General features: G+C 35.0%; 1 protein-coding gene across 9 annotated transcripts in view; it reads right to left on the bottom strand.

Annotated features, from left to right (window-relative positions):
* Positions 1-2,768: 2,768 nt before the first annotated feature.
* The window catches only part of LOC149776786 (uncharacterized), a 183,011-nt gene continuing 168,484 nt past the window's right edge, over positions 2,769-17,295 (bottom strand). For all 9 annotated transcript variants that reach the window (XR_016416126.1, XM_089941469.1, XM_089941466.1 and 6 more), the window contains 2 exons: positions 9,910-10,233; positions 2,769-9,415 (listed from right to left, as the gene is read on the bottom strand). Coding sequence is in view for 8 of the 9 variants with exons in the window: in XM_089941469.1 (XP_089797595.1) it covers positions 9,362-9,415; positions 9,910-10,233 (378 nt within the window). In the remaining variant the exon portion in view is untranslated. The remainder of the gene's footprint in view (positions 9,416-9,909; positions 10,234-17,295) is intronic.

Raw genomic sequence — 17,295 nt, 5'->3', positions numbered from 1 at the left:
GTTAGTGCATCAGCAATTGAGAATCTATTCGAAAACCATCAACGATGGTCGGAAAAACGACAGCGATCCAATGAAACAAAAATAATACAGTTCACTAAGATACACACACACACACACACACACACACACACACATATATATATATATATATATATATATATATATATATATATATATATATATATATATATATATATATATATATATTTACCCATCCAAAGTATAAGGATGGAGTATGTGATAGGTGTAGCGATTCTAACCAACCTGAACATATACAAAATTAAGAAGCAAGAATCATAACAGAACTTATGAGGAGTGCAAGCCCCAAGTTTGCATATATAGAACGTGGCTGGCTACCTTTAAAAGAGCGTAGGAGAGAAAGTCGCTGTCTACCTTTAAAAGAGTGCAGGAGAGAAGGTAGCTGTCTACCTTTAAAAGAGCGTAGGACAGAAAGTCGCTGTCTACCTTTAAAAGAGTGCAGGGGAGAAGGTAGCTGGCTCCCATTCAAAGAAATCAGAAAAGAATGGCTGGCTACCTTTAAAATAGTGCAGGTGAGAATGTGGCTGGCTACTTTTGTCAGAGCTTGGAAGATAATGTGGCTGGATTATAGGATACATTTATGAGTGAAGGAGAATGTTGCTGGCTAGATATAAAAGAGCGCAGAAGACAATGTTGCTGGCTACCTTTAAAAGAGATAAGGAAAGAAAGTTGCTGGCTACCTTTCAAAGAAGTCAGAAGAGAACGAGGCTGGCTACCTTGAAAATAACGTAGGAGGATGTGGCTGGCAGCCTATACAAGAGCGTAGGAGAGAATGTGGCTAGCTACATTTAAAAGAGCGTAGTAAAATGTGGCTGGCAACCTTTAAAAGAGAGCAAGAGAATACTGATGGGAACCTATAAAACAGCACAGAAGAAAATGTTGTTGGACACCTTTAAAAGAGCGATGTTAAGAAAGTTGATGGCTACCTTTCAAGTAACTCAGAAGAAAACGAGGCTGGAAACCTTGAAAATAATGTGGCTGGCAATATTAAAAAGAGAGTAGACGAGAATGTGCCTGGCTACCTTGAAAAGAGCACAGAAGAGAATGAGGCTGGCTACCTTGAAAAGAGCGAAGAAGAGAATATGGCTGGTTACCTTTAAAAGAGCGAAGGAGAGAATGTCGTTGGATACTTATAAAAGAGCATAGGAGATAATGTGGCTGGCTACCTTTGAAAGAGTTTAGAAGATAATGTGGCTGGATACTTTTAAATGATCGTAGGAGAATGTTGCTGGCTACTTAAAAGAGCGCATAAGAGAATGAGACTAGTTACCTTTAAAAGAATCTAGGAAAATGTGGGTGGCTACCTTTAAACGAGAGTAAGAGAATGTGGCTGGCTACCTATAAAAGTGCGTAGAATCGAATGTGGCTGGTTACCTATAAAAGTACGTAGAATCGAATGTGGCTGGCTACCTATAAAAGTGCGTAGAATCGAATGTGGCTGGCTACCTTTAAAAGTACGTAGAATAATGTTACTGGCTATTTTTAAAAGAGCGCTGAGAGAATATGGTTGGCTACCTTTAAATAAGTGTAGGAGAGAATTAGCTTGCTACCGGTAAAGGAACGCAGAAGAGAATATGGCTGCTTACCTTTAAAAATGCACAGCAGAATATGGCTGGCGACATTTAAATCAGCGTAGACACGTCCCCGAACTTGTAACATTTTTTTCTAAAATATTCGTCATTTACAACTGACATATAAGACTATTTTACCTCGGACTATAAAATTATAGAACAATTACATCACAACAGAGAAAACCCCAATTATAGTTGTCTTCCGAAAGCAATTAAACAAAAACAAGCATGTGCCATCCTACTACTCAATATGTGACAAAATATGTATATAATACATGCTATACCATTTGACATAAATTTATGATACATGTTATACTATGTGACATAAAATGTACATGATATACTGTGACATAAAATTATATGATATGGCTATACTATGTGTCATAAAATGTATATGATACATGCTATACCATGTGGCATAAAATGTACGATACATACTATATAACATAAAATTTATACGATATATTTTGTACTGTTATTTAACTGTCAATATTTATGTTGAATATTTTGTCATGCCATTGTACAGTTGCCCTTAATCGAATGAAACAGTTCATTATTATAACGTTGAATGTAAATTATGCAAGATTGCTCGATTTATCGCGTTTAATAAACATATTCAAACTCTTAATTACACAAGTTTGTAAATAGATGAACCCGTTTCTTGGACGTAATAACCATTTTTGAACATATTGAAGATTGTAGGAGAGCTAAACGAAACGCATATTCTTTAATATCGTTGTCGTAGTTTAATGTCTTAACAGTTACTATTATTATTAGTTTTAGTCCGAGTTCACTTCATTTCTTACATTCATTTTCAGCTTTGTTATGTTCCTTCTGAATCGCGAAGTACTCTATTTCGTATTGGTTGTGGGAAAGATCATCCTAAGTTGGAAAAAACTTTTGCCTAACCATTTTGCTTTTCTAATATATGTCATAAATTATGTTTAAAACAAAAACTCTGAACCTTACTCTTTACATGGTGAAAAGGACATGATAAACCAAATGAACCTTAGACGGTAATCACACAGTGTAAAGTTTAATTCAACCAGGTGTTAACATGAACTGCCATTTTTATTATTATTTTCGCATTTGTTATGTATAATATGCGTTTAATCAAGTCTGCTGTTGAGTGAACTAAAGAAATTACTAAAAGAGACAAACATTTTACATTTTATTTAATAGACTTTTCTTGGAAATATACAAAGTAAAATCTGGAGGACTGAATACTCATTATAATCATCGGTGATTCATATTTTGGAATGGCGAGTCAAAACACTGAACCCACATCACACACAAGCACATCAATAAAGTAACGACACTGTAAAATCACTAAAATATTCAGTTCGTGGCAATAAGACAAGCACCGTCTTCTTTCAGATTCTGGACATGCAGCTCTGCAACCGAGTAACTAGAACTAGCCCACTTAACTGTTTCCTGAAGGAAGTACCACAGAACAAGCATAATATGTGACAAGTTCCTGCCATACCCGAGATCATAAGCGAGCGTACCTATCGACTTTAGAAAATATATGCTTGTAAAAGGAAATGGTCTCTGTCACAAGGGAATGAAAACAAAATAACATAAAAATAAAAAGATATTTTTTTCGCTGATTGATCGCTATTGATAATTTCAACAAAATGAAGGCCGATAAGAATGCAGGCTATACTTGTCTCATATTTATATATCCAGCATTCCCCCTCCTCTCATTTAACAAGAACGTGTCATATTTCACAACTCCGTGCCTACTTTATTTTTGTTAAGGTCTGATGCTAATGGACCCCTGTTTGAAACTAGCCATACTTACCACAATTACCGTATCAAAAGGTGCGTGATTTCCTTTACTAGACGTTTCCTCCCAGGATATATCTAGTCTCCCATCTTTTGAATCGCGGATGAACACAGTTTCAGTACTGGGTGGCTTACAAGAATATAGCACTTCTTAATTTACACACAAAAACTTAATGTATTTGCACACTGCACGATTTATATGTCTTTATATTAAGTGTCACACTACAACATATATTATAGTCAAAGCATAAAGCCACCAGCAAACATGTATTAACAAGCTATAATGCGTACATGGTTTGGTAACTAATTGTCTATGTAAATGAATCGAAGAAATTTGTGCTTGTTTTAGCGACACCTTTAACACTTCTTTGGCTGCGTCATTCCAAGAAAATGGGAATCAAGTCCTTTTTCCCCAAGGACACACCGACAGGTAATGTGGCTGCTCTGAGCATGCATCGAACCTGCGACCTTTCGAATACGAATCCGATAATCTACGAATTAAATAACGAAAACTCCGACTTCTACTGTGCATACGCCATGCTGAGATACAGCATCTAGAAAGGTGCACAACTCAAAAAAGTAAAGTGAAAACGCATAAAACTTAAGGATAACAACTCGGTGCTTCATTTTGAGGATTCTTAATATCAACATAAACTGGCAATGATGTTTTAAGTGATAATGAATAAAATATGCTTAAAACGCCTCATTCCGCCATTCGTCTTTTCTGTATTTTTTCTGGTCTATAAAAGGGGTATTTCTTGCTTTTTTATGGAAACTTTTTATGCGTAATTTCATGCAACCGCCCCCCCCCCCCAACTTATTTTCTCGATTTTTTTTATGGTGTATTAAGGCAGGTAGATTGGGCTCATTACCCTCACTCCCAGCGGGAAACAAGTTTTCGTTAATCGTTCAAGACGGATCCCCTTCGTTGTCAATCTTTACTCCTCTAAATATTTTATTGTTCATGTGATGCTGCAACATCCAAGATGTAAACACGCTCACAAGACTAATTCCATTTGTATTCACATTAATACTCTCTTTTTGTATTCGCATGAATTCTCTGTTATTACCACTAGACAAGTCTTAAGCAGGTCTGATCGACAGCTTCAAAACGGGATTCCTTGGAGCTTTAATCATACAACATTTATAACAATCTGAAAAAAAGCCAATATCAAAAATAGTCTACTTGAAGAAACAAGCCGTCTAATTCCTAATACGTTTTCCTCTAGAAGTACCAAATATACTTGCTTATAAGTCGATTATAGCTGCAAACCAAACAGACCCTGATCTAGCGTGGCATAAACTGAGGGTCTATGTCGTCTGTCCTACTGATTACACTAAATCAACTTTATAGACCCAGATCTGCTGACACACCAATCTAGTTACAAAATCGCGTAAGGCGTTATTGCAGCAACTGATGAAACTTGCCATCCATTATCAATTCCTTAATTTCAAAGGATCAGTTTATTTTTCCTCCATACAAAGTCAATTACATGCTGAAATAGAACAATTTCCTATCATCAATCGATAATTTGTTATATAAAACTCGAAAACATGCATACATCAAAGGTAATAAGCCCGCGAAAATAAGCGAATCAAAATTACTGATTAATTAAGCCGTTATTTTCAAACTGTAATGGCGCGACTTTATCGGATTTCCTAAAATAGAGTGTCTTGTTTTGCAAGCCGTGACGGTTTACTTGAGATCAACACCTTCTTTCTTTATTTGACATCAATATGATGCCGTTCAAAACTATGGTTGTAAATTTCTTATTTCCAACATCAAACAGTCGGTTATATATGTGGTAATGGGTGTCGGCATGGAGTACAGCCATCTCACCAACAACCGATAATTTAAGTCTAATGTGCATTATAATATTATATCCCGCTGATTTTGGTTTTGCCCAGATCCCCTTCCATAAAATTCTTTCGAACGAACATGTATGTGGCTATTAATTTAGCGAAACAACGAGAAGAGCGACTACTTAATCAATGCACATAATCTCTTCATTTTAAAGTTTGTCAGATTTGAAATGAATATTTTTAACTTTAAACTAGAACTGAGGGTCTTTAGATATTACAAACTTCAAAGTGTAGGAAATGTAAACTGTTCCTCGCTGGATAAAAAATCACGACTCCAAATGAAAGACCAAAGTTGCAAAATCTACTCTTAAACAATGTTCATAAAAAGAGAAACCTTGTGCCTAAGGCGTCGAACTCCTTACCAGATGGAAGCGGATTAGATTTTCACCACTGGATTAGCCCCGAACGGCTCTTGTGGTGTGCCCTTGGGCAAGACACTTTATTCAACTTGCCTGAGCACAATATAGTCTTCAAAGTGTTGCCGTGCCGTCAAACACCAAAACCAACCATTTAAATTAATAATGGAATGAACACTGAGAATATTTTAAGCATACGTGCTTTCATATAAATCGGAACTAATATTATTTCCACCTCCATCTGCTGAATTTTGACGATAGTTATCAAAAATACTTTCAATGAAGGAAGGCCTCGCCACTGGAAAGTACATTTCCCAAAATTTATTTACACAAATAAATTAAAACATTTTGTTTTTAAAAGAACGTCGTTTCTGTGAATAAAAACGAAAACAGACACAAGAACCTAATAACATGACATCTCCCAAACCTTAAATTTGGGACACAAAGCTGTTCATTAGTTATAAAATATCTTCAAATAACACTGAAATATAGTTTAATGCCACATTATAAAAGACGTGTATAGTTATAAAATATCTTCAAATAACAAACACTAAAATATGGTTTAATGTTACATTATTAAAGATGTGTACAATACCATTTCATTTCAATGTAAAACACAAAACCACTTGTAGCCATATCAATAAAAAGAACATTAGACAATAAATCTGATTCAATCTACACTGTTCAATATGAAAGAATTGAATCCAGGAATATTTTGATTGTCAAAGATATCTCCGGATGATACTGCGTCCGGCACGATACAATACGTCCAACAGTAAAACTATGTCTTTTATATTCTAATTAGAAATCAAACAACAGAAACTGTCAATTTATCATTAATTCTAAAAAGAATGTTGTATGGTGAAGTTACAGGTCACTGAGGATTCTCATACTTGTAAACAAGTGTGTTGGTGGGCAAAAACACTGATGAGTTGAACACACATTGTACTACAAATAATCCTCAATTAACTGACTTCATTTTGTATTGTTATAAATTATCGATATTTGACATACAAGCTTAAATACTGTCTCTATAAGTTACTGTTTACAAAATGTATTGGTCTGGAGACAAATAACTTAATATTTCAGTAAACGACAGTTTGTTTTTCTGCCATCCAAGAAAGTATTCGAATGGTCGCGTACAAATAATACGATAAAAGCAAACAAATCAACAAAGAGGCAGCAAGGTGTGTACAGGTGATGAGAGTAGGCATTAAAACAAATGTGCAAAAAAATTTTTAAATACAAAAACAGTTTCGAAATAAACTAGGTGCTTTTACACTATATTGTCATGGTTCATTAGAATATTTTACAAGCATGTGATTGGCCGTTCTTAATTTCTATAAAAACAAATGCCAAGAACACTGACAATAATCAGCTTTTAGCTGCTCACATAAAAAACAAAAACAAAATAAGCTTCAATGAGTTCATGATACTAAGGAAACACAAAACACGATACCCGACTAAAATAAACATATACAAAACTGCTAAGAAGATTTTGCGAAGTAAATTCATACAAACAGTTGGTACAAAAATGCACATATATATTGAATCTCAGTGAACTGAACAGAATGCATGTGCAATTGTTATTGCTAAATAAATATAGGTTAGTTTACAATGAACCTGTGGGGTGAAGATTTAGGATTTTTCCAAGTAAAATTTATGATGTATAAATGGTACATTCTACCTAATTGTATACATGTTAATAATTGGAATTCAAGTGAAGGTAAATAGTATAAATTAATCTGCTCTGCAGAAGAAAGCTACAGCACAGTCACCAGTTGATCATAAAAACAGAATGTATTTCTTTCCACTCAAAATGATGTCACTGGATTTCGAAAGTGAAACAAAAAATATATACAAAATACAAAAATCAAAACTGATAATGCCCTTTGTTGTCAACATCTGTTGCTTTGTATGGTTTGAACACCACTTTCAACACATTACACTCTTTATCATGCTGAGGAAAGGGAAGCTAAGTGCCTTTAGCAAGAATCCATCGAGGCAGTCGATCCGGGCTGGCTTGGGCGGGTAACGTACCGATGACCCTTTGATTACGAGTCCTACGCTCTACCATCTTAGCAACTGCTACTCAAGGAACACAATGTGACATTACAAACTTTTAAAATTAAAAACTTCGTATACGTTTTTGTACATTATTCACATAACATCTCATTCTCTCTCTCCCCCCATATATATATATATATATATATATATATATATATATATATATATATATATATGCACACACACACACACACACACACACACACACGGTTATACAGTATATTAAGGACAATTATAAGCGTACAAATAGTATAAAATACCTTTAAAATATTTAATAGAAACTCTCAAATAAATGAGTCAGAAATGAAACATATACATGAGTACAATGGCAATATGGGAGGCTATATTTACAATGAGTTTCTTTTTTATTTCTGAAATAAAAGATCCGTAATTGATTAGTGAACTTGATATATATGAATCCATGTTAAGTCCAGTTCTGAGAAAATCATCTGGCTGGGCTGCACTGTCCTTAGAAGCAGGGACGTCATTTAATTTTATTTTTTTTTTGGGTGGGGGGCAAAACTCGAGTGGGGGGGGAGGGCAAAACCTGACGGGCTTGTTAATTGTCGTATATAGCCAACATCAATTTTACATGACATGAAAATTCAGGAGGGAGGCAAATCCCTCCCCCCGCCCCATCCCCCCAAATGACGTAACTGCCTAGAAGGGGAAGAAAAAACGTAACTAAGTAGCACATCTGAACATCGTAATGTTTACCAATGAACAACACCGAGATGATCCAAGAGTCTGTAAGTCGCAAACTACTCACAACAAGCGCACACCTCAACTCCAACTCTCTTCCTATTATAATGGTTTGACATGTACGATGTCCATAAAGGAATATATATATATATATATATATATATATATATATATATATATATATATATATATATATATATATATATATATATCCATTAGGGCTGATGGGACAGGTATTTCCTATAAAGCTAATTATATATGGAGAGCTTGTGCCTCATGCCAAAAGCCGTTAAGTATTCAGCTTTTCCATGGCACCTACTTGAAATGTCATTTATCTTATATCTGGTGTTGGTCAATAAATGCAGGCCTTGCGCGAGATCAGAAAATAACCCCAACATGCATCTGATATTTGCAGTCAAGTTGTTACTCTGAAATTCTTAATGGATAAGCGACGTAAGTAAAACATGGGTAAATGATGACAAAATGCTATGTATATACATGTACATATAAAAATGACACTGGGAATGCATGGTAGGTAAAAGCAAACTGGCAGTATATTCACAGTCATAGATAAATATACAAATGAATGCTCTGCATACGAATGCCATCTATTCAAACTGACGCTCAATAAGACACGTAATAACATTCAAGCACATAAAAGTCATTTTAATATAAAAGCTAGCAAACATGCACCCCCACTAAAATTGCATTAGTTAAATTTATTTACAATTATATAAAAATTTATTATACGTCTGCCAACGACGCAATTTTGATGGGAAATAAGAGGAATAAACACATATTTAAATAAAATATCGCCTGTAATGTACATATGAATATGTTTTATTAAGCAAAATGTACAGAAAAATACCTGTTGGATATGGCACGTAAAATATGGACATATAAAACTTTCCAATCAAATATGAAAGAGACTCGAAATGTCATTCCCTGACAAAAATTTCATCTTCCAAGGAAATTTTATGTTGTTGTGCTTTCTCTGCATTCCTGTGAATGAGTTGTCCAGTGCTTCAACTGCAAACAATAATTATACGTAAAAGAATTACAAAATATTGCTAATACCTTGTACGAACGAAAACTAAGGAGTATTTATCCATCAAAAGTTGACAAAATGATATGAAGAACGTGCCCAAAAAGGGTTATATCGCATACAGGAAATATAAATTCAAGTTGAAGGAATTGTTCAGGCAAAATAAATTATCTTGGAATAAATTATCATGCACATAACTGTTTCAAAAGTTATGCAACTTATTGTCGCCACAAACGTTTCCTAGTCAAGCAATTAACTTCACACTTACAGTCGAAAATATTTCCACTATAACATTATGAACACATCTGAACGAGACACACACTTATTAACTGAATTAACAGTTATGAGAATAAATATTTTGATTTTATGACCGTTTATTAAAAATACACGCAATGGTACATGTACCAATCCCCCTCTCACATTCCAAACAAAACTCGACTCAATTGTAAGTAACTAAATCAAGCTTGAGTTTACTCACCTGGCACTGTGGACTGCAATACCACATCTTTTTACAACAGGAGCAGAGATACAGGGAAAAGTTACCACACATCACGCAGCTTCCGTTTATTTGCTGCAGGTGTGCTTCCGTCTTGTTGCTGGTAGGCTCCACCTCTTTGGGAAACATGTTGTTGCTGGTCTGTGATGTGATAGGGTGCACTGATGGGACTATTGATGTCATGACCTGTGTAGAAATAGTTGTTTGTGTCGGAGAAGTGGATACAATTTGGACTGGCTGTGATGTACTGGTTACAGGATTCGTTTGAGGGGCAGTATTGCCCAATTTGCCAGGCCGATTCGGCAGCTATTGAGAAATATGAAAGCATGGTCAAAATAATGAAAATGACGGAATGCATGCTATGACTGAAACAACAAAACGGTCTTCTTCAATGAGAATTGCCTGCCATCTAAGTTTTATAGTTTGTAATATTTCGAAGTTCTGAATTAAAACATGGCGACATTGCCACATCACGAATACTTGATAATAGTTTATTAGTAAACGTATTCGTTTGTTCTAATAAAATATTTTCAAACATCAAAGAAGAATATTTTCCTTGACACTAATACCTATGAAAAGCAGAAAACAGTTAGAACATTACAATTCAGAAAAAGGTGTAACTGGATTATTATAATAAAAGGAAATACATCCGACCTGTATAAACTTAGTATGAAAACTATTCCCTTCATAAACCCTTACTTCTCGCAAATGAAAAGAATGCATTATAAACCCGACATTCGGACGCTGATATGCTGTCACAACTGCAAAATAATGTTTGTTGACAACGATAAATCATGCTGACAAATGTATATACAATCTGATTAAAAATTTGAAGAAAAAAATATATAAAAGAAAATAAATCAAAATAAAAGCAACGAACTTCTGAAAGCCTGAAAATACAAAACTTCGCTGAACATTATTTTATCTTCTCCATGCTTAGAAAAGAATGATGAAGTCACAACAGGTCTATCCTAATGTCACTGTATTATGTTTTTCTTAACCGCCAAGGTGTCGTTTAGATTAATGCAATACTTATTATTATTATTATTATTATTGTTATTATTATTATTATTATTATTATTATTATTAAAACAGACTCTGAAAAGGGCAGATTAAATGGCATATTTCAAGCAGTATCTCCAAGTGGAGTAAAGGTTATAATCGAAAAAGCTCACTAGCGAGGACATACAGAAGCATACAATGTTGTTATCCCCGTTTTATCATAGCAATAGACGTTTCACGTCACTGAATGTAATAGAGTTGGTTTTCATGTGTAAAACTGTTCATCTTACTAGAGAAAGATGCTCTTTGTAGCGAATGATTCCAAATACCTGACAAGCATTTAAGCACGACTCGGCGAATGATTCCAAAATACTACCACTAAAACGCGAATGATTCCAAATACTTGACAGGCATGAAGTACGAGCCCGCGAATGATTCCAAAATCTTCTATATCATTTAAGTACGAATTGGCGAATGATTCCAAATGCTTGCCATCCACTGAAACGCGAATGATTCCAAATACTTGATAAATCATTAAGCGCGAATTGGCGAATGATTTTTGCGAATGATCCCAAATATATGACAACGAGAACAGCTGTATTTGTGAAAGAAGGCGGTAAGAAGTATAAGCATTTCTAACTGATTTATGACAACAGATAACTACAGCGGAACATACAAAAGAGCAAGAACCCAAAGAAGGTTGTGAAATAGAAATTGAAGCAAAGGAAAGGACAAACAGTGGTTTCCTACACGTCTCTTCGTTCCAGCTTATCAAACATCAGCTGTCTCTAATATTAAGAGGTGGGAGGGGGTATTCTTGAACCCATTGATAAGACGTTTTCTCTCAAGAATAAACTCAAAACGTTGATCGCAGATGAATCTGAGTGTTGATCTAAATAATTATTAGCGAGCACCTAATAAGTAGGTACAATTATACATCTGAATTCTTTATAAATCATCCAGTTCGCTTGGCTGTTATGATTATTATTATTAACGAGAAAACCGGATGTTGTGCACTAAATATATCGGGTAGTTGTTATTCTTGGGTTTAATGACATTTTTCAGCACAAGATAGGCTTTATATGGCGGCCAGTATAAATGGAAGAACCCGGGAAAACCCCAGAATGAACCACCGACCCACGAGAAGCTACTGGCAAACATTCTCACACACCCATATTGGCAGAACCAGAGACTCGAACCCACGCTGACAGGTGAGATGGCAATGATCCGAAACGGTGAGCTTTAAAACACTAGGCCACTCGGGGCCCCTACCGGGTAGTAGGTATCTGATAAATTTACGTTGCATTTTTCAAAGTGTGACATACGGTCTCCTACAATGTGACATTCTGATATTTAAAACGTAAAAGGTTATACAGACGAGTCTTTTTAGTTCATTTATTTTCCGATTTATTGTTTAGGGTTTGTGTGACCGAAATACAATTTGAAGTTTAATTTTCTTGGTGTAGAGTTCCTATGACAATAACAGGATTGATAAAAGTCACGCTTTGTCAATTCGATTTAAGTAAACATATACTATAACGTGAGGTATGGGGATGTAGAATAGGCCCCATGCGTTTCTATTCGGTGGTTAATGTGCCCATCGCACGAACAAAAGGATGCGGGATCGAACACTGGATAAGCCAGGTAGACTACAGCGTTGTGTTCTTATTCATGGCACTTTAGTTCAATTACCTCGTCACTAAATTTGCCATAAAATAAACCAAACCATCCCCTGAGATTGGCAAGTTCTGGAACGTAAACATGTTTACAAGCATTCTCTAAAGAAGTTGATCACAGAGAACAGAATAAACTTCAGAATAGTGCAATCTTTTCTCGTCTGGGTAGGAATTAAATAAATACGTGTAGAAATATAAAATGCAGATTCTACTAGTATAACATAGACTCGAGGGTATTATTTAAAAATTACTGGACCAGTCAGAACATGAAGCCATCTAGCAAAAGCAAACTATTATACAATATCTCCGCATCATAAATAATGGCACAAAGCTAGCTGTATTGAATTCAAAAGTTCTCAGAGAAATGATATAAATATTTCACATGTTTAACACAAACGTACGGGAATTACCAACATGATACCAGGAAGATAATCACGATCAAACATGATAGAGAGATCGTGAAAAAATAATGCAGTATAGAAACGCTATAGATCATGTATATGATGCGGCTAAAACTGTACTCGGCTAACATTACAGTACAGATTAAATATTTAGGAAATTTTATAATAATTCGAAAACTACTGCTCTGAACAATGTTAAATTAAAAACTCCACATGCCGCCTCAGTATATGTGGTAGCTTCTTTTGAAAGATCCATAAAAAGTTGCGAAATGATGATAATTTAACTAATTTAGTGGGTCGTCGTGTTGGCTAGTTTATAAAAATGCCCAAATAGATTATCAAGCATACCATATTCACTGGATATATAATAATAATAATAATAATAATAATAATAATAATGAACGGCATTTAAGTATCTTTATTGTAATATGCTTGGACTAAAGAATGAAAATCAAAATAATTATATATATATATATATATATATATATATATATATATATATATATATATATATATATATATATATATATATATATATATATATATATATATATTTATATAATACTGTCAGAAAAAATGTATGAACTTGTGTACTCTGACAAAGCTATTAATTTAAACGCACAGCGGGGTGTAATAACTTTTTTTTTAATAGGTCTAATCACGGTTCCAGTAGGAATACCAATAGCCGCTAGAAAATACATAAATGTACTCTAATAGGCTGTTTGTTTATCTGATAGCTGACCATAGCCAAGTTTTGTTTAATCACGACAAGACAATATCTGACGCAAAAAGAGTAGGAAAAGCGTTTGATCCTGTGAGGTAAAAAAAACATCTGAAGAATTTTAAGTTTCGTATTATATCTGAAGGAAAATAGCTCCATACCTGTACTGCAAACTCGAAGAGAGTGTAGTCTTCAACCGAAACGGTTGATGACGAGAGAGAGAGAGAGAGAGAGAGAGAGAGAGAGAGAGAGAGAGTTGTTGTTGTAGTGTTTAACGCCATTTTTCAGCACAAATAGACTATACATGGCGGCCAGTATACATGGATGATTTGCAACACGGTATCTGTCTGTAGATCAAAAACACTTATCTTTATTTTGTTTCAGATGCTCTAGTGAAGATTCAAGCAAAATTACTGGCCCGAAGACGATGAATTTCAAAGAAATTATTGGCCCGAAGACGATGAATTTAAAAGAACCGAAATGACTTTGCTAACCTAAACCAAGCAATATAATTTGCAGTGTGGCTAATTGTGGAATGGGTGCTTGAACTGAATTTTAGAGAGTCAGAACTTAAAAGTTCGTTCTTTTAAATTGTCATTATCAGTCCAACATTTCTGTTCAAAAAGACATAAAAATGCGGTTACTCAGTGATGATAATGCAATTGTGACAGTCATGATGAAAAATCAGATAAATGGAAAAGGTTACTAGTTGATATTTATCGAGAAATAAATATCTTGCTCATGATTATTGTAACAATCCATACTTTGCAAAAATGAAATCAGTCTCAGCCAAAACGCTTTAAGTGGAAGAAATGTTTAAATACGTTCGGTTGATCATTTACAAATTGGACCACGTAATCAAAACCTTAAGTAATATTCTGTTTTCAAGTAGTGTTTTAACAGAAAAGAAATGGAAATCATCTTCGGTGAAAAGAACTTCACATATGTACAATGTAACTGTAGATAAGCTAAAGCAAAATACCACAGACAAGAAGCGCCCCGATTTTACTTTCAATAAAACAGGGTTCTATATTTGCAGAGTAATTTACTTTTCTTAAAAAGACACTTCATGCCATGCACAATGTTAAGTTTCTTTTATGCTAGATGATGGCGTTATTTTGGTAAATTCTTAAATAAGAATGTGGTTGTACCTTTCGATGATTAACGTTTGCTTAATACACATTTCCGTTTGTCCTTGTCAACTGTGAATGAATGTAGCTTGACCTTAACACACACACACCTGTCTATCATGTACAACATTCAACTCATCTTTGAAAATTCCAAGAACTTTCTTACTCCTCATTTGTAACCAGATATGTTATCCTATGGTATAATCACTAGTGACAAAAAAAAACCCTACTATTTTATATCATTCTAAAAGATTTCTCCCTCAACATAGATCAAGGTCAACTATGAATAGCCTCATTGTATCACCGTATCTGCTCTTCCACCTGCACTAAAATTTACACTAGCAAATTGCTTAATTCAATCACGAAAAAGGTGCTGTAAAATGGTGTTGATTATTTGATTTTCTTATTTATCAAACTAACTAGTACTACGTCATCGTTAATAAATAATCTCCTAGACATTGGTAGGTTTTTCTGAAATTTACATCTCTGCTTATTTTTACTATGGTTATCTGAAAGTTTCAATTTGTTTACCGAATTCCGTATACAGTGCTATGTGGAATTTTAACCATGGTTGTTAATCAAGCAAGACAAATCTGTATATCTTTGACAAGTTTATGTCTAACTTCAGATTTCTGTGGAGAATATTGAATCATATTATAACATTTATTCTCAGCAAGGACATCAAACAATAAAGTAATACTGCTAACGATGGAATCAGAAATGATACCATCCCATAATCCTAGAAAACTACGCAGCCTAGTCTTGATGTGAGAAGGGCAGCAGAAACAGTGCCAGTAAAGGCGCGATTCACATAGGATCCAGTCTGAGCCAAACTGAGACCTGCCAACCCTGACGAGTCTATCTCAATAAGGCAGTGGATTTTTTTCCGTACGATTGACTAGTTTTCAGTAAGGTGTAACAAAATATCAATAACTGCTATTTTAAAACTGGAAAACGTAATTAAAAGTTCGACGCATCAACGATAAACATTATGTTCAACTGAAAAATTTGTAATGTACGCGAAGACTTTATTTACCACTAGTACAGTTGCACAAACTCAAGTTCCAAACCCTATGCAGCTAATGGCTTGTTGCTATCTCTAAATTTTTTTCCATTTCACATGACGCTGCAATCATATCTCCCGCCACAAGACATACTCAAATTTGCACGTGATGTCAAATAAATGTAACTGTGTCCTTTCCAGCTTTTATTCACAAGAATCTGAATACTCCTTTTTATTCTTCTGTGTTGATTGTTAACACTTTTCTAGAAGCTTATATTTCATTTCGTCTTAAACACGGGCGCAATTTATAAAAATTCTATAACCAACAGTTTGATCATGCAAACGCTTCGCATGAACAAATAGGTACAGTTTAAAGCGTCTGGGGTGCAGCTGTAAAGTTAGTCTGGTTCCCTGACTAATTTCACTAATTCTAAAATGAAACCCGGATCAAACAAAACAGGGATGAACCAATTATCAGGATATTTTTAGTGTCATTTTCGTAAGACTCACGGCATAATCGTAAGAGCTGGCAGATCTGTAAACTTGCCCAACCAAGAACAGATTACGGTAGTAACACATTCAACACATTCTCGACAATGGAGAACGGCGCGGAGTGAACACAAGTAGTCTCAAGCGAGGAAGCGCAACTGAGAACAAAGATGGTGCAAACCCATACTCGGAAACCCGGAACAGCATATCAAAAGACGACATAAAATGATACAACCCCATCCCCCCTACAAAAAACAAAAACAAAAAACAAACAAACAAACAAACAAGAGAAGGTGAGACGACCCCAGAGACAGCAGGAGGCGGAAGTACAAATCCAACATCACCCCTTGCCATGTCAACTCGTACACCTGAGACGGTCGCAGACAAAACAATCTATGACTTAAAACAGAAGGCCTTAAAATGTCTGCAACCTGGCTAGGGAGCTCGGACTCGCAGGTCTATTTCTCAACAATGAAGACGCTGAACAACAGTCTAAATGCGTTCGGGCGATTATAAGTGCAACGAAAGGCGAAAGAAGAGAGCGTTCAAGTCCGTTGGAGGAAGGCTGCAGAAACACTGGACGAAGACGAGGAAACTACAGGGAACGTCTGGTCGACTCGCAACGCTGATCGGCAACGATCTGCTAAATTATCAAGAGTTTCAGATGACATATCAGAATTCCAAACTCCAAAAGTCATCTGGCAGTATCCGACTTAACTGAACCTTAAAGTCGCGAAACAAAATTCAGAAACCGGATCGCCACCTAAAAAGTATAACGACTACGGCAGATTGCGCTTCATCGTGTTCAGTAAACACAAACTGAATAAAAATGTATGGCGTATTTATATAAGCAATGACGAGATGCTACAAAAATAAAATACTTGCAAACTCGAAGCAGCAAGGAAGTTTAAAATATTACTTATTTGAAAATAAGTTCTTAACAAAT

This window comes from Sinohyriopsis cumingii, chromosome 18 (genome assembly GCF_028554795.1).
Source record: "Sinohyriopsis cumingii isolate HCF-2022 chromosome 18, ASM2855479v2, whole genome shotgun sequence".
Taxonomy (NCBI): Eukaryota; Metazoa; Mollusca; class Bivalvia; order Unionida; family Unionidae; genus Sinohyriopsis; species Sinohyriopsis cumingii.
This window is presented reverse-complemented; position numbering and strand designations above follow the sequence as displayed.